The following is a 27,381-nucleotide window of genomic DNA, read 5'->3' as shown; positions in this document are numbered from 1 at the left end:
GGCAACTTTAGTTATAAATCCTTTATTCTACTAATTTAAGTATCAGTTTCAATTTTTATTCATTAAAGTACTTTTCCATGTACCCATATGGAAATTAATTAGTGCCAAAAATTAATCTAGTGCCTATTTTTATTTTCTTGTACATCTTCTATTAATGTTAATTTTTAAAAAAGATTTTATTTATTTATTTATGACAGAGAGAGATCACAAGTAGGCAGCGCAGCAGGCAGAGAGAGAGGGGAAGCAGGCTCCCCACTGAGCAGAGAACCCGATGCCAGGCTCGATCCCAGGACTGGAGATCATAACCTGAGCTGAAGGCATAGGCTTAACCCACTGAGCCACCCAGGTGCCCCTAATGTTAATTTTTTAAGGAGCACTTTTGTCTCTTATTTTTGAACAGCTTCCTAAACAAAATAATAAAGCAATAAAATAAATTATAAACATTTTTCTTTGTTGAGATCTTATGTTCCAAAAAGCTTATTACACATTGTTACAAGTAACAACATGAAAGGCCCAGGGAGCCGTCCTGCATTTTTATTATCCCCAGAACTCTTTTCTGATAATATTTTTGTCATTGTTTCCTAAAAATGAAGTGGAATGAAAGAAGTCTGTATAATTAGAGGGCTTAAATATCAGATTTTCTGTTTTTCAGCCTATTGGGAGGAGACGGAAGATTGGAGCTCTTCTTTCCTTCCCCCTTCCTCTCTCCCTACACACACAAGCACACACGTGCACACCATGCACACACATACACACGTGACAGACAGATGAACTTCTTCTTTCAACTATATGTTTTATGGTAAATATGTTTCCAAAAGGGCTTTGTAAACAGCAACACATTTTTGGAAAATTAATGTTAGACAACTATAGAGTTAATATTCATTTTAAAATATCCTTTAAATGACAAAAATACAAACTTCCACTTTTCAGTGTAAAGTGGTAATGTAAATCTAGGCACATCTGTGTTCTATTAATTGTCTTTGCAAGCCACTTTTTACTTCGAATATTTAGAAAAGCTTGCCTTCTTGCGTTATTATTTTAGATATACAACTTAATGGACTTTATTCCACTTTCTAACCTCTTTTTCTGACTTGAAAAACATGGCTAAATAGTTGCGATAGAGCACAAGACAATTATTGTCCAGACACTCGATGTTCACATTACACTCTGTCTGTCTCTCTGATGAACTGATAAATGAGAATCCAGTTAGAGACACTGCACTAACACAATTTCCCAAACCATCTATCCAGACGTGGCTTAGACACACAGAGGCAAATCCAAGATTGGCATTCCAATCCCAACTATGTTTACGGAACATTGGACCCATTGGTCCTTCTTTTTGTGTCATTAGGCATGAGAGAGTATATCTTGATTATGGGACTAGTCTGGGGAAGTAACAATAAAATCTGGGTTCTTCAGAATCAAGTGGGTGCACTCCCCAGGCTGCCGAAGACCTGGGGTCTGGGCTACTGAAGGTCAGGGCGAGATGAAAGGGCACTCACAGTTGTGGCAGGTGGCCCCACTGTATCCCGTCTCCTCACAAGCGCACTGGAAGCTGTGCCATGTTTGCGAACACTTCCCGCCATGCTCACAGTGATTGGGCACACATCTGTCAGAGAAAGAGACAAACAGAAAAAAACCAACACAAGAATGAGATTTATGAGTGGCCAAATTCCAAGCTGTCTGGGCAATATATCATTTCAATGCCAGGTTGACTTACCAAGGCAATTAATCCTTGTTAGTTTAAGCAGATTAATACGATCCATGATGGAAGGTGCCAAGCGCACAAAAGATGATGTATCACAAGCCTGGTGTTTCCCATTTTTGAGTAAACAGTAGAAATTAACAAACAGTGGAGAGACTCATTTGCATCTCACAGACTCATTTTATTTTGCTTTCGCACAAAAACAAAGACACTAGCTGAATTTCCTCCTGGTGAAAGATGGAAGGTTAGCCATCTTGTTTCCCGTCCTATTCTTTAACAAGGCCAATACTGAGTCAGAAAAGGGTACCACTGAGCTTTTCGTAGCCATTTGAGGTTTTGAAATAATGCCATGGCAAGAGCAATCAGAATAGACTAGTCTCAAAAGATTTCTAAGTCTTCTGTCGTCTCCCTATCCCAGCTGGCCAGTGAAAGCCACCTACGCGAAGCGGCATCGAGCGTAATTTAGGGGGAAAATGCAGGTTTCACGTTCTTATCTTTGTTTTTCTACTTCCTATGTAGCCAATTGTGGCTATGTAGTTTAACCTTTCGCAATTATCAAGTTCTAACTTTAAAAAACGGAGCAATTTTACCCAGCTAAGTAGTTCTAAGGTTTGGAGGCTATGCTCATAGAGGAGATAATTAACAGGCAGGAATGAGAGGGGCAGCCTACAGGGGCCCTGAGTATCTGGACCGCAGCGTCCAGGCCAGACTGCATCGTTTGCTTGAACCCTCATGACACTGAGGTTGAAATCTGTCCAGAAACACTCCTGCTTCAGCAGCAGACTCTTTCCTTCTCCTGGTCCTCTCCCCTGATTCCTACCACCAATTCCTCTCTGCAACTTCCCCACAACCCGATTCTTTATGATCCCGATAGAGATGCTCACAGATGACAAAGGTGTTAATACGTATTAACATTCACAAAAGATTTCAAGATTTTAGTAAGAGACTCTCTATGGTGGAAGCATCTGCCCAGATTAAAACAGTAGGATCTCTAATAGTGGGTCACAGGCAACACTGCATGGGACGCTTAGGCATCATGCCCTGGTCGCTGCTTGCTACAAAATGTGATAGGGGTTGCTTTGGAGATAGCATTTGCTGTTCCCCATTCTTGATTTACCATCAGGCACGCTAACCCGGGTGTGGCAGGCACACCCCCGTGAGGCACGGAACCTTTGATTCTTCCGTGAGAACGCCATTCCTCCACAACGCTTTGCAAACCTTCAGTCACGCAACAAACATTTACTGAACACCTGCTATGTGCACAACACATGGGAAACAGAAGGTGAGTCGGATATCAGGAACTGACAGCCAACAAAAGTAAATCTACTGAAAGCTACCACGTAAGGTGGAAATGAAAAGTGCAACCAACAACCAGGGCAAATATTGCAGGACGGAGTTACACGGGAGGGGTCAGATGCAGATCTGGGGCGCACTGTAAAGTGTTTAAGCAGAGCCTTGATGAACAGACAGAACTGTAAGAGAAGAAACAGAGGAAGAGCGTTCCTGGGGGAGAAATACAACAGAAGCACAGGCACGATGCTGGATTATCACAGGGGGATGGGAAGTTCACTCTATGCTAAAAAGGCACTTGTGTTTCATATGAATTTGGGCTTGGCATTATCAAGGCTCACGAGCAGGTCCTTCTCCAAAGACCTGACAACCTAGGTGGAGGTGGGGGGTAAGAGTCACACAAAGGACACCACCAGGTAGAATTTGATGATTCATCAACGGAACAGGGAAGGCTACAGAAATATGGACGGATATCAGAGCAGTTACCAGTGGAATATAAATAAAGGTAAAATATTTAAAAAATATACAGTTGAGAGCATTTCCCTGGGACCTTAAAAGGGGAGTTGCACTTTCATAATTAACACATTGGAAGTGTTCCCAGCAGGAAAGCTCGAAAGTGCTGACAAGGAGACAGAACCAAGCCACCCCCCACACCTCCCCGGCCCACGGGCCCAGGCAGTGGCCTCAGCAGAAGGTGTTTATGCCCACAGTCCTGATTCTCCAGACCATGAGACGAAGCAATGGGATGGACACTCTAAAATTACGGAAAAATAAAAAAACATCCTTGATACTTAAGTTTGGAATCCAGTATGTATATGCCTCGTGTGGTATATTTACTTTCTAAATGGTTGTGGGTTAATATTAGCTCAGCCTAATAGTGAAAGTAATTTACATCAGCTCATTATATCAATTAATTCAGGGGAAAGTAGTGCAGAAGTGTACTGACTTGCAAAGGAAAACCAGGTTGGAATCTAAATGTGCTCTAAATAATGCACAAAGCAGAAAATGCACCTCTCAATGATTAAAAAAAAAGACTACTGTGTACTTATACGTGAGGAGCATATAACCATCACGGGAGATTGACTGAATAGTCCTAAAATTCACTATGAAGGATTTCTTTTAAAGTGATCTTTTATTGAAGAGGGATTTTAGTATTTTATTTTTTTAATGTCTCTTCCTTATAATTCATATTTTTAAGAGGGACATTATTCTCATGCTGATGACTGACATTTAGTTCTCACTGGAGAAAAATGTTCTATTTCCAATTTGAATGGATTCAAATGTAATTTCAAACCCGAAGACTTCATCATTATATTAAAAAAAAATGTTAGGGCCAGTCACCAAGCAAAACAAAATACAAATTAATGTAGCTTCCTACTTCCTGTTTATTTCTTCTCCTGTACTTGCATAAAACCATTTGCATAAGTCCCATACCCCATTATCACATTGTTTAGTAATGATTGCTTGAACATCTTGTGTCTTCTAAATGGTGCGACTCTGCCGTTAGGGGTTTTTCTCTTCTGCTTCTTCGCATGGCAGGTGCCTGGCCCTCCTTCAGCGAATGCCCGCTGGCCAACCCACGGACGCAATGGGGGAATGTGATGACCGTGAAGTTACACCAAGGGACTGAACCACGTTTGGCAGAAACATCCCTTTTTACTGCAAAAAAATATGGATTAGTGTTATGTATGATTTTAGCCTTACATCCAGACTCTTGCTCCAGTAAACTATGAAATATATAGTTTGTTTTACAGCAGGTCCTAGCTTGGAAGTTTGAGTCACATCAAACCTGAATCCCAATGGCTCCCCTGGGGCTACCGGAGAACTATTTGAACAGGATCGAGGGAGCAGTTGGCAGGTGTCAATCTGATGTGATCAAAGGGCTCCAGAAGGGATAAATCCAATGAGCTCTGTCCCCCAGATAGCCCTGGCATCGGACACTCGTTCGGCTGCAACCACCCTTCCAGTTACAGCAATGCTTTCCAAAAATGCTTTCGAATCAGAATGCAGTTTTTTTCAAATGAAACTGACTTACGCCACAATAGGTAAAACAAACAAAAGCTAACGTTTGAGTCCCGTGTATAACAATTACTTAATATAAAAGCAAACACTAGGGACAGAGTGGCTGTTTGGAGGGATGCAGCAACTCTGTCCAGGGTTAAGGATGACAGCTGCAGTTTTATTCTACCCAGACCATCTCTTTTATTTCTATACTTGATTTTCATTGCAAGGCGTTGAGGAAAATGGTATTACATGGACAGAAGAACTGCGAATGGTACCAGATTTGCTCATCACAGCCCACTTTCGTGGATACTAGTTAAACAGAGACAGCAGAAGAAATTTCCTTTCAAATCTAAAGAATGTTTCTCTGACAGCATAACGGAGCGCAATGGTGGTCTTCAAAACCCAGTGAAAGTGTTTTCTTTTTTTCCTCTCTACAGTGCTTAATAGTTAAAATAGTTTTATATAAAATTCAAAGAAAACCTTTGTGTTACCTTTAGAACTACATTTGGTTCTGTAGAACCCCATATAAAAACCAGAGTGTTGCTCTGAAATACAGTCACACAATACCCAACAATGATTAACGGTGGAGTGTCTCTCTGAATAGCTTGCGGTTACTAATATCCTGAGCTGCTGGTACGCCAAAGTTCTCAAACTTTCATGCACACAGAAGTCGCTTGAAAATCCGGTTAAAATGAAGATTCTGATTACTTAAGTGTGGGGTGGAGTCTGCAATTCGAACATCCTCCAGTGATGCTCAAGCTGCGCGTCAGAGGACCTCATTTTGAATGACAAAGCTCAAGAGCATTCCAGCTCTGGGTCTCAAAGAAGAATGAGGGCACCAAGAGGAGAAACCGCCCAGATGGGAGGGCACAGGGGTGGAGTTGTGGGGGAGGTGGGGGGGTAGGGCGGGGAGGGGCTGAGATAGTATGAAGGAAGGGCAATTTCGGTCTGTGCAGCCCCTTCTCCACTCAGAGTGACAATATGATAATCTCCTAACCCCACTTGGTAGGTGTGATCATTTCCGAACACCTGAGTTTCAACCTCATTAATTCATAGAAAATCATCACAGAATATAAGGACTGTTTCATTTGGCCTTAAAATCAAGTCCCATATTCTCAGTCTGACTCAGCTGAGCTTTCCCACCTGCTTAGTTATTGTACAGAGGTCAGTCTGCGATTCTTAATCTGCTTAGAGATTAGGACAGATTCCCTACCTGCTCCTTAAATATGCCTTGTTCTAAAGTTTAGACGAGATCGGGCACGTTCAGGGTTGTATGGCCATAGACTGCTCTGAAGTTTAGAAAAGAAAACTTCAGGTTAGGTGTAGGCTATTCTGTGAACTACTGGAAAATTATTTACAGGGATTTATAAATTACCATCCCAGAGCAAATTACCTCTTTAATTTTATTTTTTTTCCTTTCATCTTAGCTCCCAATTTTATTTTTGCTTATCAAGCCCAGAAATTCATTTAGAAAGTTTGATTTCTTAAATGCTATTTTTTTATACCCCTGGCTCTCAGAGCTATTTTCACAATCACAGCACAGTTCTCTTCTGCATTACTGTCAATATTGATCTCAACGATATTTTAGTACTTTTATTTTCACACTAATTAGATTTCAATTTTAGTTGAAGGCACACTCTCTATGGAGTATATATCACTGCCTTACATTTTTTTCCTGTTCAAACTGAAATTATATAGAGAAGTAATCATAATTCCAGCAACTAATTTAGTATTTCATTACTACATAACTTAATTTTATAGTTGTACAACCAGAAAACTTAATGTTATATTGATGGTGCCACTTCAACAAGCATTTATTTATGGAAATATTTAAATGCAGAGATATTTATTATACCTCCTACATTATGCCCAAAGTTTCCATTAAGAATAATCAAGCATATTTGGTCTGTATCTTTCCAACAATTACACATTTCCAGACAACCATATCAATCATTAATTATAGCCTTACTATATAAACACCTTAAAAATAATTTCTGTTGTAATAAAACCTGAGTTCACTCTATTTTGCTTTGTTAATTTACTTTGAGTTAGAGTATTACAATGTATTCCCCATTGTCTTATGAATAAAACATCTTTTAAGAATCACAGGCCCACAGGAGGAGAGGGACCTGCAAAGATCACGAGTTCTTCACCCGTCTCCAGGCCCAACAGTACTTAACCCAGATAAATAACAGTAAGTTCTTTTTAATCAATCAAGACACTCTAAAACAAACTCTGGAGAAACAAAGAATAAAGGCAGCTTTATCCTCAAGAAATTGTATTTATTCATCAAAATGTAATTGGCAATTCAGGTCTATCTCTATGCCTGATATTAAAAATATTGGTACAGAATTAGGATAATATATCACTATTATATGAGTACACTGAGATTTATGGAAAAGTTAATCTCTGAAGGAAGCACAGATTCAGGTTAGCCTGAAAGAAAGAGAAGTACCTTCCCCCGTGGAGGGAAAGCAAAGGCTTACACCAGTATGAGGAAGAGCAAAACGTGGCTATAGAATAATGACTTGTTGGGTTTGGCCAGAGCAGAAAGCCTGCATCCACCTTGAGGATTAGAGCAGAAAGTTGTGGGTATCTAGTCAACAGCCCTGTCCCCTTTCTTCCTTCCTATCATAACTCTTATTTTCTTCCGATTTTCCTCTCTCTTTCATGTGGCCATCTGCTTTTGGAAGGGAGAGTATCCCGGTCTCCGAGGGAAAAAAACGTAAAGAATCAGGCTTCGGAAAGAAGTCAATAACCTCCTGTGCATTGTTTCCCCAAATCTATGCTCTCTTCCTTTTACGGCAACAGAGTTTATATCTTACTTAACATAGAGCCAACCAGCTAAAGACACCATTTTCCAGAGTCCTTTTAATTTCGGGTTGGGGGGGTGTGACTAAGCTCCCTGGGAGTGCACTGTCTGGGCTAAGCCTTGAAAGGGAAAGGACATGCACTGTTCTTTCTTTTCAGTCTCTCCTGGCCTCATTCCTAAAATGAACCAATGATGGCTAGACCTGGAACAGGCATCTCTGAACACAAGAGGATGGCGAAGGACTCTTTCAAGGAATCTGGTTTCTGAACACCATTCCAGCTTGGACCGTCCGCTCAGCTGTTTCCTGGCCCCACCCTAGCTGCCCCACCTATTAGGTTTCGAAGTTCTCAGGGCTCAGTCCCTGGTTCCATCAAGGATGGCTCCAAGCTTCTTTCCCTGGTTCAAACTTCCCTGGAGAGAGTCAGACCCGCATATCTAACTGGCTTCTTGACATATTCACTTGGATGTATCAGAGGCATCACAAGGACTTTACTCCCCAACCTTCTCACTCTCTTGCTTGGTCTCATCTCCGTTAACGGCACCACCATCTGTCGGGTTGCTCGTCTCAGAAAAGCAGAAGTTATTCTTTACATCCCCGTTTCTATTGCTTCTACATCAAACAGCAGCAGAGCTTTGTGAATTAAAATTCTAAAACTTGCCTCAAATGTGTCCACTTTCTGCACTTCTACCTACTCATTTCAACCCAGCATCATTTTTCCCTGGATTACAATGTTTCCCTACTCTCTCCTCCTGTCTGTTCTTGCCTTGCTTTAAATTATTCTCAACAAAATGCCAGAGTGAACTTTAACATCATGTCACACTACTGTTTAAAGACTTTTGATGTGCTCTCATCGCACTTGAGAAAACGTGGAACTCCTGTCCGTCTCTGCATGATCCGCTCTGCCCGCTTCTCTGTTGCCAATCTGTGCTCCCCTTCCTCCTGCTATCTTCTCATGAAACCTGCTTTCCTTTTGCTTCACCAATGGGTCATTCTCGTTCCCTTGTGCCTTCACATACACATTTCCAATATGAAGTAGACACCACCTCTTGTGTCCACCACCATTTCTTGCTCTCTTTTTGATCTATCACAATTTCTAATTATATACCTAATAATTTCTTTGTTGTCAGGCTTCTCTTTGAACTATGCTTTCCACGATGACAGGGACTATGACTGTCTACTACCCTTTATCCATTGCCTAGAATTCTGTCTGGCATGTACTCAGTAAATGTACTCAATAAATAACTGTTGTATGAATTTTGAGTAAGTGAATTATCAGTCCATTTAGATAGTTGGAAATGGTTTGTAGTACCATTTTGCTAGTATATGAATGCAGAAACAGAGAACGTCTCAGACTGCTGCACTCTAAGTGAGTTTTGGATTATCTGGTCCATTTCTCTCAAATCTATCATATAAACATAATACCATTATACAGTAAGTCAAACTGTCTGACCAAAGGCTTTACATAATTTCTGCCTCTACCAGAATGCCATCTTATTTGTAGATGAAAGAAACACACATCTAACATAAGCCCTTTAGTCTGAAAAATGAGTGAAGTCGTCATATACTGATAGAGCTATTAGAATAGCAAGCCCAAACTTGGCAAAACCCAGTAGTCTAGCAAAGACAGTATTTTGACAAGTTAATCCATATCAAGAAATATCAAAATCAAGAAATACCAGGATAGTAAGGAAAGTAGAAGGATAATAAAATAATGGTTAACATAAAAATGAAACTCCATAAATTTATAGGTTTCTTTTATTAAGAAAGTACAGTATAAGTTAACTTTTATATAATACTATAAAATTATATTTTTATGAGATTAAGATGATGAACTATTTTAGAGGAAGTGATATTATTAACAAATTACCACGAGACCAATAGTAAAATTATTTTACAATTTGTGCTTCCAAAGGCATACATGCAATTTCATTATTTAAAAAAATATTTTTAAAAATTAGGAAAATTTGCATAAAACATATATTTGAAGTGCAATGTCTTTTTAATTGGTTCACCACTTCTTACAACCCTGAAATCAAACTGACCCATTCCTTTGGATAGGCATCTTTGTATTCTGACCTCCCAAATATTTACTAATGAAGAACATTTAAAATGTCCTATTTTCAGTGTTGGCAGGTATAAAAAGTATCATACTGATGAAACCAGTATTCTAAAAAACAGAGAGACACAAATGGCTTCTTAAAGTTGATGTAGAATACATTTGCTTAAAAAAAAAAATTCACCCAAAGCAGAAATGTACAATTTGTATAATTAATAGATCCTTGTTCTCCATATATCAATAAGGCAATGTTTTCATTTATGCTAGACACACACATACACACACACACACACACACAAGCTACATAATATTAACTTTTTAAAAATGTATATTCAAAATAAACAAATGAAAAGAGAATCAGACCTATAAATATAGAGAGCAAACTGATGGTTGTCAGAGGGAAGGGGGGTGGGCGGTGGGCAAAATGGATGAAGGGGAAAGGGAGACACAGGCTTCCAGTTACGGGAGTGAATAAATCATGGGAATGAAAGGTACAGCATAGGGTGTTTGGCCAACGGTATTGTAACACTGTTGTGTAGTGACAGATGGGAGGTCCACTTGTGAACATAGCATACTGTACAGAGGAGCGGAATCACTAGGTCATATACCTGAAACTAATGTATGTGAATTCTACTCAAATAAAACAACTGAAAAAACGCCTATTCAATCTGGACGTCGTATCCAGGAGCCTCAATGACATTTGCCCCAAGCCCCCTTCCAAAGAAAACTACAGTAACCAGTGAAGAAATGAATGAAGGAAGAAAGTCCGTGATTATATCATTTGTTAAATGAAGACTCCCCTGACTTGGGAATACAGAATACCCAGGATATTCCCATGACACACAGACATTTGGTCCAGGACTCTGAATAAGAACTAACCCTGTCAAACCAGAGGATATGATAAACTTTAAAATGAAACAGTGAGAAGGATTAGAATCTGTTCAAACACTGGTAATAAACCATGCCTTATAGTTGAGTTGAACAATTCTGTACCATGCATGTAGGTTCTGATTTTTTTTAAGTCAGCAGTCCAGAAACAAACCGAAATCTCCCTATAAGAGTAAACTACTCACGTACCACAATCTTTAGGAGGGACTGCTATCCCCACTGTAATATGAAAAAGCTGAAAGGAGATAGCAAAAACCTCAAATGAGATACACACTAGGGGAGGGTTATTATAACCGAGCTCCTTTGTCAGGCAGATTTGTAAGGGCCTATTTAGCCAGAGCCAGTCCATCCATCCGGTTAAACAATGACTTTGTTGTTTATATGGTAAAACGTAAACGGTCCCTGCCCCCCTTTCCCCCAGGGGACTTACTTAAAAACAAGTCCTGGAAACCAGTCCCAGGTAACAAAGCCCAAATACAAGGGTGGGTCAGGCCAGGTGGAGACATCCAATCAGTGGGAGTGCCTACTGTCTCCCTAGCTACCAAGGAGTATGGGCCCCACCCTTTGGGCACCTTTTGGGCGCCAATACTGACCCAGGTGATAGGCTAGCTCAGATATCTACTATAGGGTAAATTGTAATTCAATTGGTCACTTATGTGTGACCTAGCATGACTGTGCAGCTTTCTCTCTGTGTTACAATCTTATTGGCCACCTGTGTGTGGCCAGGCCCAACCACATGGCCTTTGCCCTTAAAAGCTAGTCTGTAAGGCAGAGAGAGGTCGCCTCTTTGTAAGAGACAGCCCTGGCTGGTCAGTTTGATTCTCGATGCTTGGCGCGAAATAAAGCTTTGCTTGACCTTCGTTTTGTATCAGTCTCATTCCTTTGACCATGGACCCAACAGATTGTTTATGCAGCCTCAGAAATCTGACACTACATCCATTTCCACCAACAGTGTTGAAGACCTTTCAAATTTTGCTCCAAAACCTTAAATTAATAACCTATTAAGATTATGATGACATGAAATGATCATAATACATGTCCGTGGTTTTTGCTGGGTTTTTGTTGTGGTTGTTCTCTTTGTTTGTTTAAGCTTTTTGTTTAATTTCAAAATTCACATCTGTTTACTTCGGGGTTCAAAGAAAATTCAAAATCACTGAAATAGCATGGTAAGAGTTTAAAGGTAGAAAGAGTAACTGAGCTCCTCATTTAACCCTCTTGTTTTACAGATGAAGAAACTAAGAACTGGAAATTGAGTGAAATTAGTGAGCCCAAGGTCACAGAGCATATTTATGGCATAGCCTAAACTTGGGCACAGGTGTTTGTCTAGTACTTTTTATTTACCTACGTAACTGTCCTAAGTTACACTGGAGAATCACAGTTGCAAACCAGAGACCTTTGGGAAGTATATAATAAACAGAAAAATAGTAATTCTTACTTCCCAAGAAATAAACAAACAGGCAAAGAAAACAACATGGATTTACTGTCGTTGAAACATTTGAGTGTCTGGATACATTCTTTCCAATGTCTGGCTCATTCACTAATTTTTTTCCTTTTTCTTTTATTTATCTATCTATCTGTTTATTTTTGACACAGAGTCCAATAGGTATACTATGTTTATGGAGTTTTGTTGGTATTTTTTTTTTTTTTGTATTTGTATTTGTACAAGGAAGACTATGAAAGGGAATATCTCTGACATTATTTTAACAGCTCATTTGAAACAAATTGTGTGGTAGCCAATTTAAACAATTGCTATGGTTTTGTTATCCTCACCGTTTAACTTATTATTTTTTCTGGAAAACATGCTAGTGTCTGTGGAAGGCAAATTGGTAATTTGAGTTGGTTGGAAATCTTTCTGTCAGAGGCAATTTGTAATGGGTATTATTTGCAAAAAAGGCTATATGCAGATTTTGGTTCTCCAGGGAGTAAAGAAAGGAGATGTCTGCTAACAGGATGGGGAATTTGAAAATGTTTTTGCGAAGGCAGGCAATTATCCTTTAAGAGGCCAGAGGATTTGGGGTTAACAGTTTCATGACATAAGATTTTGTTTTATCCCATCATTATTTACTGTAACAAAACTACATTCTATATTCTACACTCAACATTTCTTTAGGTCAGCTGTCTCTGTAAGACTTGGATCAGCTCCTGAGACACAGTAGGTCTTCAATAAATACGTGCTGACAAATTACTGAATTGAGGAAAATCACACAAAGAATTTCTCTTCATCTGTCATACATGTCCCAGAACAAAAATAATCAAAGAACTTTCAGGTCGTAAAAAATTAAAAAACAAAACAAAACAAAACACCTTGTTCTTAACATGTCCTTTGTAGATGCACATAATCAAAGCCAAACATACTGAACATTTTTCCAAAGATATCACAGCTTGTTTTTGCCAGAGACTAAAAACTCAGATTAATATCTTTATTCGTGGTTGTCTAGTGTTCACACTTGTTTATGTTCAAAAGAGATCAAGAATTCCAGTCCTCAAATCTGATCTCATAAATGTCAATAAATGGTTCTTTCACCACAGTCAAACATCTTGTCCTAGTAAAGATTATTTAACCATGTGTAATTCAAATATAATCATCTTATTTTTTTTTTGTATACTTAGGAGTTTCAGAATAAGTATGTTCATTGCTGTTACTTCTCCCTTTGATATGTTTACTGCAAGACAATCTCCAGTTGATTACCCACTAATATTACTATTTACAGTAATACCTGGCTAAGCAAGAATACAGAAATAAATCATTTCAAAATTATTCTCATTTAGGGCTTTAACTCATTTCTACAAATCCTGGGTAGCATAGTGTAGAACTATCTCATTAGTTTGATTTTCTTCCAAAATGAAATGCTGAAGATTATCCTATTTGTCCTTATGTAGAGTTGAAGATGTTGTTATCTTTAGGGCTCTATTTGAGAATTTACTTTTTAACCAAAAAAATGAAATCAGCAGTGTGACTAAATGAACTAATGTCATAAAAGGGTTAGAAGATGTCTTCTATGGTTCACTGCAGAAATAACTAATGAGAAGTGGACAATACTTTAGGCCTTGTTTATAAACAGAAAGATTACTTTTTGAGCACCTATTATGTTCCGTGCCTTGAATGAAGTTCTGGGGAGTCTAAGGGAACGGGTAAAATCAACACACTGTAGTAAGTGTTACTGCAGAAACCCGAAAAAAATACTCCTGGAAAGGCAGGTAGTCATGCATATAAATGCTGTGGTGGCAGTGGGGCGGGGGACGCTAGTTATCATGGAAGCTCATTGGACATGGTGTTTGAGGTGTCTACAGGATGGGTAAGAGTTAAAAAGCTAAGAAGGAACTCCTAGATGTGAGAACAAGTGGGCAAGACTAGGTATGGAGGTCTTAACAGGCTGGTAAATTATGCATTGTAGGAACCTCTCATGGCTAGAACTTAAAGAGCAAAGTTGAGGAGAGATAAAAGGTACTTTAACTATTTTAAATCATGACTAATAATAGTATTAAATATTGGGCAGATGTTCTGTTGTTCATATCTCGGGTTGTTAACTCTCCACTCACATACTGTCATTTCCTAATTAGGTACTTCATCTTCAAACTAGTTTTAAGATCAGAAATCAAGATATCACAACTATTTGACAGTAGGGCTATATTGTTATTTTGATCACTATTCTATGATAGATATCATAAAGTTATTTACAATGACACTACAAAGTTGAACTTTCCATGTATAAAACAAGCTCATTCTTCTACTATTCTTCAGTTCACTAGAAATAGACAAAATATATAGTATGTCAAAAAACAAGTCATTCACTAATGACGATAATTCGCCTCATAGATTTGGAGCCAATAAGAACCCTCACTCAACATTTCAAGTATAGAGTGGAGTCGAAATTATGGAGACACTTGCAGTTTTTTTTCAAATCCAGAATACTTAAATCTCAGAATTCCCTAAAGCTGGAGTACTTTCAAGAAAATAATTCATCTTGAGTGGAAATAATTTTAAAGAAAGTAATAACAATGAAAATCTAACTGTTTTATTAACAGGCACTTGACTTTATAAATGTTCATGAAATAATTTGGCATGCTTCATTTTAATTACAAACAGCTCATTTCTACAGATTTATTATCTTACTTAAAAGTGGTCTGATTGCCCTATAGAAAAATTGATAGGCTATAATTTGCTTCTGGTTTTAGAGGTTCTTGATTGAACTTTATTCTCTCTAAGCTGTTATGACATTATGTTTATGTCAAAACATTGAAGGTTTTCTGTCTGTTTCAGATAATTAATAAACTGTGAGTTTTTAGGGGTTTATGCCTCAGTAGTAAAAATGTATTCCCAAACCTAATTACTCAAGTCTAAACTTGAGTTTACTGCTGAGCATATCATTTGATTTTTTTTTCTAGTGTTGATTATTTTTGTCACTACTGCAAAGCAGATCTCACAAATATTTCCTTTTCAAGTGCAGTGACAAGTTTCCATCTCTGTTTGGATTGAGAAGCAGGCACGAGTCCGTAACATTTTCCTTCTGTGTACATCTAGAAATTCATTTCTGGTTTGTCATGATTGAGGTTAACTCAGGATATACCACCATAACAGATATCTGCTCCTCCATGGAACAAAAACAAAAACAGAAACAACTAAACGAACAAGAATTCTGCTCCAAAGTAAGAAGTCAATGTATTCAGCCTAGCAATTGTCTAAGTAGAAAAATCAAAATTTCTGCTTGACTGCCCTAACCAGATACAGAACGCGGAGGTGAAATCCCGATTGTCCCACAGCCCCATGATACCCAGCTGCACCGACAGATGCTTTAGGTAGCATCTTACAGTTAATGCTAATTTTCTTTTAAGTGAAACTCACATAGGGAATGACGTGGCAAAAACAAAACAAAACAAAAGGACCTTTACAAGAAAAATAAGGACACTTGTTCTTCTCCGATGCGGTGCAGCTGACCTAGGTGCACTGGAAGCTCGATTCCAAAATGATTAACTTCAAAATAAAGGTGGTTTAAAAGAAAGGCTAAGTCAAACTGTGAAACAAACCGAAACAACATGAATAAAACAGCCTTTCTGCATCTCTTCAGCGGATGCAGCCATAGCTGGGGGGCGGCGGGGTTAGGCGCGAGGGGGCAGCGGTGTTCCTTCTGTGCCTTCACGCAGGAATGAAGAGACGCCTCCTCGCAGCCGGAGGCACGTGACAGGGATATTTTACTCCCAAGCATCCTTCTGCTTCAGAGCCAAGGGTCTTAGAAGCTACAGGGGCTTTCCCTGTGGGCTCCCAGCTCAATGGGGAGCCTCTTTCTCCTCCCTCTTCCCCTTCACCCACTTGTGTGCTCGTGCTCTCTCAGATAAATCAATAAAATCCTTAAAAATATATTCTGGGCAGAGCTAATCATAATACAGTGACAAATCAGAAAAAAATCAACATCATGATCCTTGATGGAGGCAGCAACTTAAAAATTGTTTCAAATTTGGCTTCTGGTAGTATTAATATGAATGATACATCAGTTGTTAATGATTATCACCATCATTAAAAGTTTAATGAACTAATGGTCTCTTGTATAGAGTGAAAACATAGTACTAAAACCACAGAGAGTCTTGAGGTTTTACAAAGGCTGGTCTGAATATTTCCTAAAAGAAGAAATAATCCAAGACAAAGAGAAAGGCTGGAAAAAGGGCTTAAGATGTGACCAAAATGTAGGAAAAAAACAAACAAGTAATTTCTTCCCTCTTAGAAAACCAGTGACCTCAAGAATAAAAGATGGCCAGAATATACTTTTTCTTCTATTAATAAGATCTATGTAGCATAGGTATCGCTTATTTATTTATGCATAGATGCATTTATTCATTTATTGGCTTTGTTTATGATTTGAAGGTACCCAGAATCTTAGATCTAAGTAATGGTTTTCTTAAATATATATTCTATAGATAAGAGTACTCTTTGCTTATGCAAAAGACAAACTACTTGCAAGGACTAAACATTATGTTTTTTTAAATCTTTAAAAATGTTTTGTGATCTATTCTTTAATATCTCCACTCCCCATAGGAAAAAAATCCAAGGGAATGAGATTTCCTACATAAAAAGCAATTTTAAGTGAAACATACAGATTTTGTGTCCATTAAAGTGGAGCAGGAGAGAGTATGTACAGAATTTATAATAATTTATGTATGCATACATATATGTATATATGTAGGTATATTTTTGCATGGATTAAAATGACAGAGCAAAACTGTCTTCTGAGAAGGAAATTCTGCTAAAAGTCAAGGGATTTCAAGCCTTATAAGTCCAGCCTTATAGAGCTTTTTTAAGAAAAAGTTCTCTGAGGCATCCTTCCCTTCTCAAAGTTATCTTGATTATAAAATAAGACGTGACTACAAGAGTTTTGTAGGACACTATTACCAGAAATTGCTCACTCACTCACTTTGCTCATTTACTAATTCAACTAATATTTACTGGCTGCCTGTGATGTGGCAGCTCTAGTTTTAGGCTCTGGAAATACAATAATGAAGGGAAATAAGGAAAACAGAAAAACATTCCTCTGGTATCATGAAGATACCTCTATGGGGAGAAGACAAATAACAACTAAATATATGTCAGGTAAAAAAGCAAGGTTTGGGGAATACAGAACAGTAAGGGTGGGCTCTTCTGATGACACGACATTTGCCCAGGTGGTCAAGGCTGGGGGATATGCTGGGTGGAGAGTCCCTGGCTGAGAACAGAAACCAACAGGACTGAAGGATGGGCTTGTTGGTTGAAGTAGAACAAACGACGTCCTTGATGATGTCTGGTGAGCCTTAACTTGTACCTTTCAACTTGTGCGTAGCTGAGAAAACCTACAGAACTCCCAAATGACTTCCAACATGATTTTTTTCACCTGTTTTTCTCTTTGTTCTCCTCCTCCTTATCTTGTATTTGGCTTTGGGGGATGGAAGTGGGAGAACAAAGGAAAATGTCCGAGAAAAAAGAAGCGTCCGGTTAGTTTCGGTTCCATACTGGAAGTCTGACTGCTTCCTAACTTTTGAGTGATTTTGAGCAAGAGATGAGGTCAGAAAGGAAAAATATTGGTGGAATAAGTACTGACCACAGTCTCCACAGCACTGCTTTGACTGGTGTCTCCAGCCCCACCCCCAAACGATTCTATAAGCCTTCTGATCAACCTTCTCCCACTTGCTCAATTAAGCCACCGCCTTCTACAAATGTCTGATTGCAACCATTAACACTGTAGAGCCTTTCTGGGATGCCTGGGTGGTTTAGTTGGTTAAGCATCTGACTCTTGATTTTGGCTCAGGTCACGGTCTCAGGGTAGTGAGATCTAGCCCTGACAAGCGCTCCATGCTGGGCATGGAACATGCTTAAAATTCTCTCTCTTCCTCTGCCCCTCCTGCCTCCCTCTCTCTTAAAAGAGAGAGAGAGAGAGAGACTGAGATTGTACATCCTTTAAAATATCTGCTACATTTGTCCTACTTACATAGAACCATTTATACCACTCCTTCATCTTTTCAGGTTCTCAACACGTCCTATCTGCTTTTTTTTCTGTGATTAATTTTTCTAAAGCACCACTTCTATTTTGACCCCAATCTTTTTATTTATTTTCATTGAAGTGTAATTGACATATAATGTTACATATGCGATTCAAAAAGTTTGTACATTACTCAGTGCTCACCACAATCAAGTTTTGCCACCATGATCACCTTATAAAATTATTAGAATATTATTGATGATATTCCTTGTGATATACTTTTCATCTCTGTGACTTATATTTTATAACTGAAAGTTTGTAGCTCTTAAATCCCTTTATCTATTTGGCCCATCCCCCCAGCCCACTCCCAGATTTTTGTAAGAGCCACCTACAAGGTCTTCCATTGGGTTTTGTCCCTTTCCCCCTCTACAGAGACACAAGACCTTCTCTTTGTTCTTCGCACACACCACACTTGTCCCATCTCCCAAATGGAAAGAAAAAATATTGGGAACTGTTATTATTTGAAATTGAGGTAAGGAGTTTTCTCTTCCCTTTTATTACATCTTCAAACCTGCTTTTATTTAATTATATATAGGCTATTGATTTCTCCATGTTAAAGTTATACACTGCTATTTTATTAAATTATCTGTTTGTATCTGGTAGTTGTTCCATTGATTTTTCTCAGTTTCTCAAATAATATCATCTACAAATAGAGGTAGTTTTCTTTCTTTCTTTTCACGTTGTGTACCTCTAATTGCTTTCTTTGTTATCTATCTCCAATAGAAAGTTAAATGATAGTAAAAATACTGGGCAGCACAACCTTGTTCCAGTGGGAATGCCTCTAGTGTTGTCCCTTATGGTGGATGCTAGCAAAATGCTGGCTTTTGGAGACAGAAATATAGATTTGGGTATGGATATAAATAGACACACAAATATAAAAGCATGTTAAAGAAGTACCCATCAATTCCTATTTAACAATGATTTTTCTGTTTTTTGGTTTTTATTTTATTTTTAAAAGCCAGTATTGCATTTTGTCAAATTCCTTTTTAACATCCCTCGGAACTGTCTTCTCACTGGCTTTATTTATAGGATGACTCATATCACTAGGCTTCTTACTGGCAAATCATTTTCATGTCCTTAAGAATTCCTGCATGTTCATGATATACTTTTTCTGAAGTGCTATTGAATTCTGTTTAATCTTATTTAAATGTTTTGCATTGATGCCCATAGATGACAGTGGTTTGAGATGGGTTTTGGGTTTTTTTTTTTTTTTTTTTTTGCTTTGTTTTGATAAAAATCTTTGCCAGATTTGCCATTGTTGAAAACACTTCACAAAAAGCATGTGGAAGTTGTCCTCTATGTCCATGCTCTGAATAGTTTAAATCAAGATTTTCTTTCCTACTAATGGCTTAATTCAAGCTTCCAAAAAGCTATTTGTTCATTTAAACTGATTTAAATGATTATGATGGGGCCAGAAATGGAGAACTATGTCTTAGAGACTGTAAGCAGCATGAGTTTTTGAGACTAAATGATCTGAAAACAGTGAATTCTGGCATTGTTAATTATTACGTGTATAATGTGAGCAAATTTCTTAATTTTTAAAAGTCTTTGGTTACTCATTATTAAATGGGAATTATAATACCTGATGAGTTTATAGTGGTAATTTTACTTTCGTCCTATTACTGCACACAGAGATACTGAAATTATTGTTGTATGTTACCGATTCCTGATTTCAGGGATTATTCAATTTATAAAGGGTTGAAGAGAGATTAAGAGACAAAAATGAAAATGCATGGAGTAGAAGCTTACATGAATGGAGTCTACTTCTGTTAATATTAAGCTCCTTCCACTTTTAGAAGATGTAGAGCCACTTAGTATTAATGAGATGGGTGATCAGAACGTCCCAGTTGAGGACAGGGATGCATATCTATCACTACAGAAAAATATTTCCTGAGGTCCTCAGAGCCACACAAAAGGCTAGCCCCTACAGGGCATGCAGTCAACTGCTGCACACCAAAAATAAGATTAAAGACCATGATCCTGTCAAATGGGGGATCAGTTTCTCAAATGGGATTTTAAAATACAGATCTTCCGCAGTGAGCACTGGCAGACCCAGTGTTATTAAAGGTCCTCAGGATGTTTTCTTAAAGTTGCGGTGTTGGCAGCTTTATCCTGAGCTCTGACCCTTCAGGTATATCTGCTGCAGGACTTTTATTAAAATCCTGTTCACTTCACTTGTGTCAGGAAAGAAAAGCTAAGGCTTCTTGAAGGTTAATGGGCTCCGGGAGAAGCTTTCTTTTAGCCATTCTGGTGTTCGGTTTATAAACCACCCAATGCTCCCCTGATGAAGCAGCACCAATCCTGCTTAGATTTTAAATCCTGAAATTAAATTTTGTTGTGTTCTTCAAGTTAGAGGGCAAATACTCAGAAATCACAGCCCTGTGGGGAAATTGTCCTGGCAATGTTGATATACTTGTGATTTTGCTCAAATATAAAACTGTATACTAAGCATATGTCCTATATTATAATTCTAAATCAAACAATGACAATCACAAAACACTCTATAATTCTCTAGAAGAGGAGAAAGCCTTGTAGAAATGATGGCAATTCATAGAACAGGAGGAAGGCGTAGCCCTGATGGAACATATATTCCGTGGAAACTAGAAGTCCTGTTGCAAAATAAACAAAACCTAAGATTTAAAAACCACCACAAGTCACCAAGAATCTTAATTCTATGTTTGAATTGGAAATATACAGTATGGGACAATATTTTAACAAGTGTAAGACTAAGGTAAGATTAAACAAAGCGTCAGTGCTTAGCATATGTGAGCAGGAAACGTGTACTGAATTAATATAGGAAAGAACACATCGAAAATGAGCAAATCCTTTGCTGATGTAAAATTATGTGAGTTTGACTTAAGTGAAAATGCTTTGAATTACAGAATTTTTTTAAATGTATTTTTTCTCCAGTGTTAAAGGTCAGTTCTCTCAAAGAACAAATAACAGTATCTCAGGTGCCTGTTTCATAAATTTTGATTTTCCTACTGACTATATATAGAAAGAAGACATTTTTCAAAAAAATTTGTAACCAAAACAAACATACTTTGGTCTTACTTTTACTTCTCACTTTAAAACACACTGAAGGGTTTTTCATAGTTCTTTAATTCTAGAATTATCCTCTGGATGTTAGATCTTGTGAGAGCCAAGGAATTATTTTCAGGCTCACTTATACTAATGGTATCGGACACATCACTTAAATAATCTGAATCTAGGTTGACTCTTTTGTAAAATGAGGAATATGGTTCCTAATCCACATGGTTGGTTGTGAGAATTAAAAGTCAAAATTTATCAAACTGCTGAGCGCTTCCTATGAATCAAGTCCAGAACAAGGTTCTAGGAATCCAAAATCAGTTTAAGACCATTTCTTTGCATTCCAATGAGGATAGTACAGATGAGTAAAGCAATAGTTACAGAGGCATGAGGACAGTATCCTCACCAGAATTCTATGCTCTACTCTGCCAGGAGACAGAGGAGGTACAGAGAAGCCGCCATGACAATGGCTGATTTATCCTGGCTTATGGGGAGTGGGGAAGGAGTTAGTGTTTGAATTGTTAACAATGAAAAGTTTACCAGAAGAGACAGTGTTGGTGTGAATAGAAACTATGAGACCAAAAGAAGCTCTATCCTGACAGGATGATCACCACAGGCAACCCACTGAGCACTAGACAAAAGACTGGCTGGTTGTAGGTTGCCAACAAGGACCACCCTGGCGGATCTGCATAGGTGATTCTCCATGTTAGATGAGAACATCACTCAGAGACCTCCTGAGGGGCTCAAGGAAAGCAGGAGATAATTCCTCAGTAAGCCTTTTGCATTCCAGATGTATATTTCTCTTTGAAAGAAATGTGCTCCTTACAAATAGACTGCAGATGTCTACTGCATTTTGCACCTTGCTAAGACTTCCTCTTGCAGATAGTGTAGATAGCTAGAGAAGATATATTCACATTCGATGTGTTAGACTTTCAACAGGTATATGAGTATTTCACACATTAAATAATTTGTCTTGCCTGTCCATTAGGAATCTCTGCTTTATCAGAAACCAAAGGAAAACTGCTTTTAAAGAAATATCTGGCTCATTATCTTCCTATAGCACTGTAAAATTACTACAATTTTCACGATGTAGCCTACTTGCCCATATTTAGCACACATGAGCAAAAAGATGCTCAAGGTTCTTAGTTATTTAGAAGAATATACTACCTTGGCTTAGTATATACACAATCATATAAGGGATGATAGAAGAAATTAACATAGCAATAAATTCCAATAAAAGAAGGTATCCTATAGAGCAGAAACAATGCCAACTCTGTAGACATACAGAAAGCTAAACCTTTAATTTTACATTAAATGCAATTTAACTTTATTTTTATTGTTTATACATTTTTGTAAATACACATTTTCAGGTTGTCTCCTAGACAGAGTTATTTGTGATACCTCTCTCCTGTCCCTATTGTTTCATTATTTATTTGTGTTTGTATCTAAATATATATAACTTAATAATACAAAGATATTTCTCCCATCACCAAAACATTTTATATTTATCATCACAGACATCATCTAAGAGAAGACCAGGAAACAACATTTTTGTCAACTGCTTATATATTTGTTCAGAATTTCTAGTAAGGATTGATTACCTGAGATTAAGTAATAGGGAGTACAAAGATATATATAACTCATTTGTTTTCACTTAGGATTGATTAATGCTTATATACCATTAAGTAAGAATGCCCTAGATTCTTATGCAGACAGATAATGAGGGAAAAAAATAACTGCTAAAGTTAAAAAAGAAAACCTCTGTAGATGTCAATTTTTTTATTTGACTTAGAACTCTTAATTGATTCTAATCTAACAATCTGGAGATAATTCCTCTTCAATATCAACTTTTAAAAATAAAACAAAAAAATGAAGATTAATTACATTTTCAGAAACAGAGAGGAGAAGAGGAAATATAAATACCACATATCACGTATCATTTGCAGGTCACCAACATTCATTTAATTTTTAAAGTTGCATTATTAAATTCCTGTCATTCAGTGGCAAAGGACATTTAATTAAATCAGCCACATTATTAATTGTTATTTTCTTATTTTTTAAGAGCTATTCATAATTCATGGACAAATTGAAAGAATCTACAAAACAAGAATTTGCCTTTTTATTTTCTTTACTTATTTGTTTATTTATTTATTTTAGACTTTTTTTAAAAGATTTTATTTACTTATTTGACAAACAGATCACAAGTAGGCAGAGAGGCAGGCAGAGAGAGAAGGGAGGAAGCAGGCTCCCTGCTGAGCAGAGAGCCTGATGCGGGGCTCGATCCCAGGACGCTGGGATCATGAACTGAGCCGAAGGCAGCGGCTTTAACCCACTGAGCCACCCAGGCACCCCTATTTTAGATTTTTTCAAATTTATTTGAGAGAGAGAGTGAGCAAGCAAGGGGAGGTGCAGAGGGAGAGAGAAAATCCCAAGCAGACTCCCCACTGAGCATGAAGCCAGACACAGGGCTCTATTTCATGGCCCTGAGATCATGACCTGAGCCGAAATCAAAAGTTGGATGCTTAACCAACTGAGCCACCCAGGCACTCCAAGAATTTGCCTTTTTAAAAAAATTACTAAAAAAATATTTTTTTATGTTAAAAGCACTGCAGCATATTGGAGTGTGGGAAACAGTTTTTGTAACGGAACTTGGTTAGTTATGACTCTCTTGACGTTAGCCCTATTTATAATTTAATTTCTATAACCTTCTATAAATATCTGTTACCTTTATTTAGATATATTTTCATTGCATAACATAAGGAAAAGAGAAAATGTAAAGGAGGAAATAAAAATTGCTGTAAATCCTACAACCTTGAATATGGTTACTGTAAACATTTTGGTGTATGTTTTGTATCTTTTTTCTATGTATGTTCATAAATACATATATATTCTGTTTACATACATGTGCGTTTATGCTGTGGACTGAACATTTGTAGCCCCCCCCCCCCCAAATTCATCTATGCTGAAATCCTAACTGCCAAGGTGATGGTATTAGGAGAGAGAGAGTTTAGGAGGTCATAAATATGGTGCCCTCATGTTTGGGATTCAGGTCCTTAGGAAAGAAACCCCAGAGAGCCAGCTTGCCCCTTTCCCCAAGTGAGTTTGGAGAGAAAAAACAGCCATCGAGGAAGCAGCTTTCACCAGACACTGAATCTGCTAGTGCCTTGACCTTGGACTTCTCAGCCTTCAGAACTGTAAGAAATAAATTTCTGCTGTTTATAAACCACTCAATCTATGGTACTTTTTTATAGCAGCCCAAAGACACTAAGACAATGTAAATCAATCTATTCACAGGTAGAAATACATGAGTGCAAGAACATGCAAATATGTTATTTACACATCATTCTCCAAAACTGCTTTGACATCTAACCACCTGCCTGTATCTGTTGGTCATATCATGGTTGAAATGACAAGCAAACCCTTACTCGATCCATAGCTAAATCTGTCCTCGAATCTGGTCTTCATTTGGAAACACAGTGATTTTTTAAAACAAAAATTAATTGTACTACTTTCCTACTTAAATTCCTTTTCTTGACTTCTACAGCACGTAGGATAGGGTGGGAAACCTTAGCATAACTTACAAGGCTCTGCACGACCTGGTCCCAGCCCACCTCTTCAGCCGTAAGCCATCCCATTCTCCTCTTTGATCCTTACTGTCTAATCACACTGACCTTGCTTCTCCTATCAGATGACTAAAAGTCCTTTTACCCTCACATGCTACCTCTTTTATGTAGAAGGCACAAGATTCATCTCATATGGCAATTGATGTCCAGGGAAAATATAACACTAAATTTTGCTCATAGCTGACCTTGTTCTCAACATGGGTCCCTACCAGCTGGTGTGTTTGGTAAGAATTTAACTAAGTAATTACTCTGCATTAAAGCATAGTCTGATTTGATAATTTAAACAGTCTCTTGAGGTGGTGTTTAGGTACTCTTGGGAGAAATTGTCTTCTCTCATTGTCTCATTGTAAGGAAGATAAGAGGTTAGTTCGATTTGTCCATAGTCATGGCTATAAATAGTGGCAGACTTGGTTAGGTCTCTAACTTCTTAAACCTGCCCTCTGCCAATTCCATCACTGATGGCATAGACCAATTAAATTTCGGTGCTTAAGGCCTCAGATAACCACAAAACATTCCAGCAAAATAAGCAATAATCATTTTCAGGAATATTTTTAAGTAGCAGGGCTTTTCCAGCTGAAATAGGAAGGAAAGAATCCTATGTCATTTCATTTGAATGAAAGCTGTAACATAAGCAGCAGGAACTAAAAAGAACTGTCACTAGAAGGAAGACCGCCCTGTTAAAATCTAGAAAACAAGACACAGTAGCTCAAAAATCAAACAGGATTTATCCAGAGAGAGAGAGAAAGAGAGAGATGCAGAGATACACATAGAAACGAAAGAGCATGTTTTGTTCTGAGGACTGTGTGCCCAGCAGCCTGGGGAACCACACGGTGGGTGGGCGGTGTAGCTGACTTTCTCAGACCCAAATAAAACATCTATTGCAACCCTCGGATCTTTGTTCCACTATTTTTTCCTCATGAAAGAGTCATCTAAAAGTTAACGCAGCTCCCAATTAATTTGATGTCACGAATAGAATGTTCTGAAGGGAGGATAAAATAATTCTGAAGCCCACTGAATATATATTTCATACATTAATAAGCCAACATATGCCAGCTGAGAATTCATAAGACTAAGAGTGACAGCTTACATTCTGTGTTAAGCAATATTCTAACACTTCTCATTCTCACAAGATCGTATGCAAAATACAGCTTTTATCTGTAACAACCAATAAAGAAACTGAGGCAGGAGGCTGTTCCAGTAAATCTAACCAACAGAAAATGTAATCTGAAAATACAGTCTCTGGATCTGGAACTCTGAGACCAAATCTGCAATGTGGTTTCCTACCCAAGTTTTCGGAGCCTACAGAAGGTCTCCAGTACCATACTCTAAGGTGTTCTTTATAATTCTATCTTCAAAAGAACACTAAAACACCAAGCCAAAAGGATGGACAGAAACAGCACCATCTTCCATCACAGTCTTCAGGTATTCGTAAAGGAGGAAGTCAGTCCCCGGTGCGAAGACAGGTAAGAGAGACAAGTCTCCTGCCCCACATCCTTTCCCTAGACTCACTTTCCATACCTGAACTTCTCTCCTGAACATACTCGCTTCTGGATCTTCTTTGATGTCTGCCCAGTAGCTTTTTTCTTTGTTGGGATAGAGTGTTTTGAAAAACATTTATCATTAAATGATCTATGTAGAGAGAACCTATAAAGTAATTCTAATCACACAACAAATAAAATGTGGTGGTTTTAACTTCACTCTTAGCAACTAAGGGGAATGGCACCAGTAAAATAAGAAAATGAGACTGAAACAAATAAAGAAGTCATGAGATTTCAAAAGCAAACAAATCCTTTTCATAATAAAATATTATGAACATATTTTAAGATTTGGAATTCTCTAGCCAGTTTATTAAGCCATTTTACTGATTTTTATTTTTTGAGGACAATTGTTCATAAAAAATTATTTGAAAGCTATGCCAAGACCCTGACACTCTGTTTTATCCTATGTTGGGCTCCATTGTGTTGATCTTTTATGCTGTCAAACTGCATTGTGTTTCTTTGTTGGGAACGTGATCAGCTTAATGACTGCTATGCTTTCCTGACCATGCTCTTAATCCAGCAATCCTGCCCTTTGAAGGGTGGAATGTATTCACCACCCACACAAACATCATAATTTCCCAGGGACCTTCAAAAAGATGACTGATACCCTTACCTTTGGGTAAGTGACTTATGGGCGTAGAGCTAAAATCATACAAAAACCTTTTCACTGGAAACAGAAAATGCAAATGGTGGATGAGAGTCTGAGATCCAAAGAATAAAAACAAATAATCAAGAATGAGGGGCTCACAGTGGCAATTGGCAGATCTCTGCTTCTTGGGGAAGCTGATCTTGAAACAATTACAACCAGTTGCCTTCCTAACAAGTCACTGTTATGTTTATTTGAATGGCTCCTTGGATTATGCTCTTCAAAGTCTTAGGATTAATGGATCCAAAATTGCACATTAAAGAGAACACAAAGCTACAACTCATCC

The 27,381-nt window shown here is 37.9% G+C and overlaps 1 protein-coding gene across 1 annotated transcript in view; it reads right to left on the bottom strand.

Moving 5' to 3' along the window:
• CNTNAP2 (contactin associated protein 2) overlaps positions 1 to 27,381 on the bottom strand; it is a gene marked incomplete at both ends in the record, with an annotated part of 1,866,690 nt that overhangs the window by 665,573 nt on the left and 1,173,736 nt on the right. Inside the window, 1 exon segment of the mRNA XM_080819035.1 lies at positions 1,503 to 1,609. Coding sequence (XP_080675161.1) covers positions 1,503 to 1,609 — 107 coding nt within the window.

The sequence above is a fragment of the Martes martes genome (genome assembly GCF_963455335.1).
Source record: "Martes martes genome assembly, chromosome: 11".
Lineage (NCBI taxonomy): Eukaryota > Metazoa > Chordata > Mammalia > Carnivora > Mustelidae > Martes > Martes martes.
The sequence above is the reverse complement of the archived record's forward strand: the minus strand, read 5'-3'. Positions and strand labels throughout refer to the sequence as shown.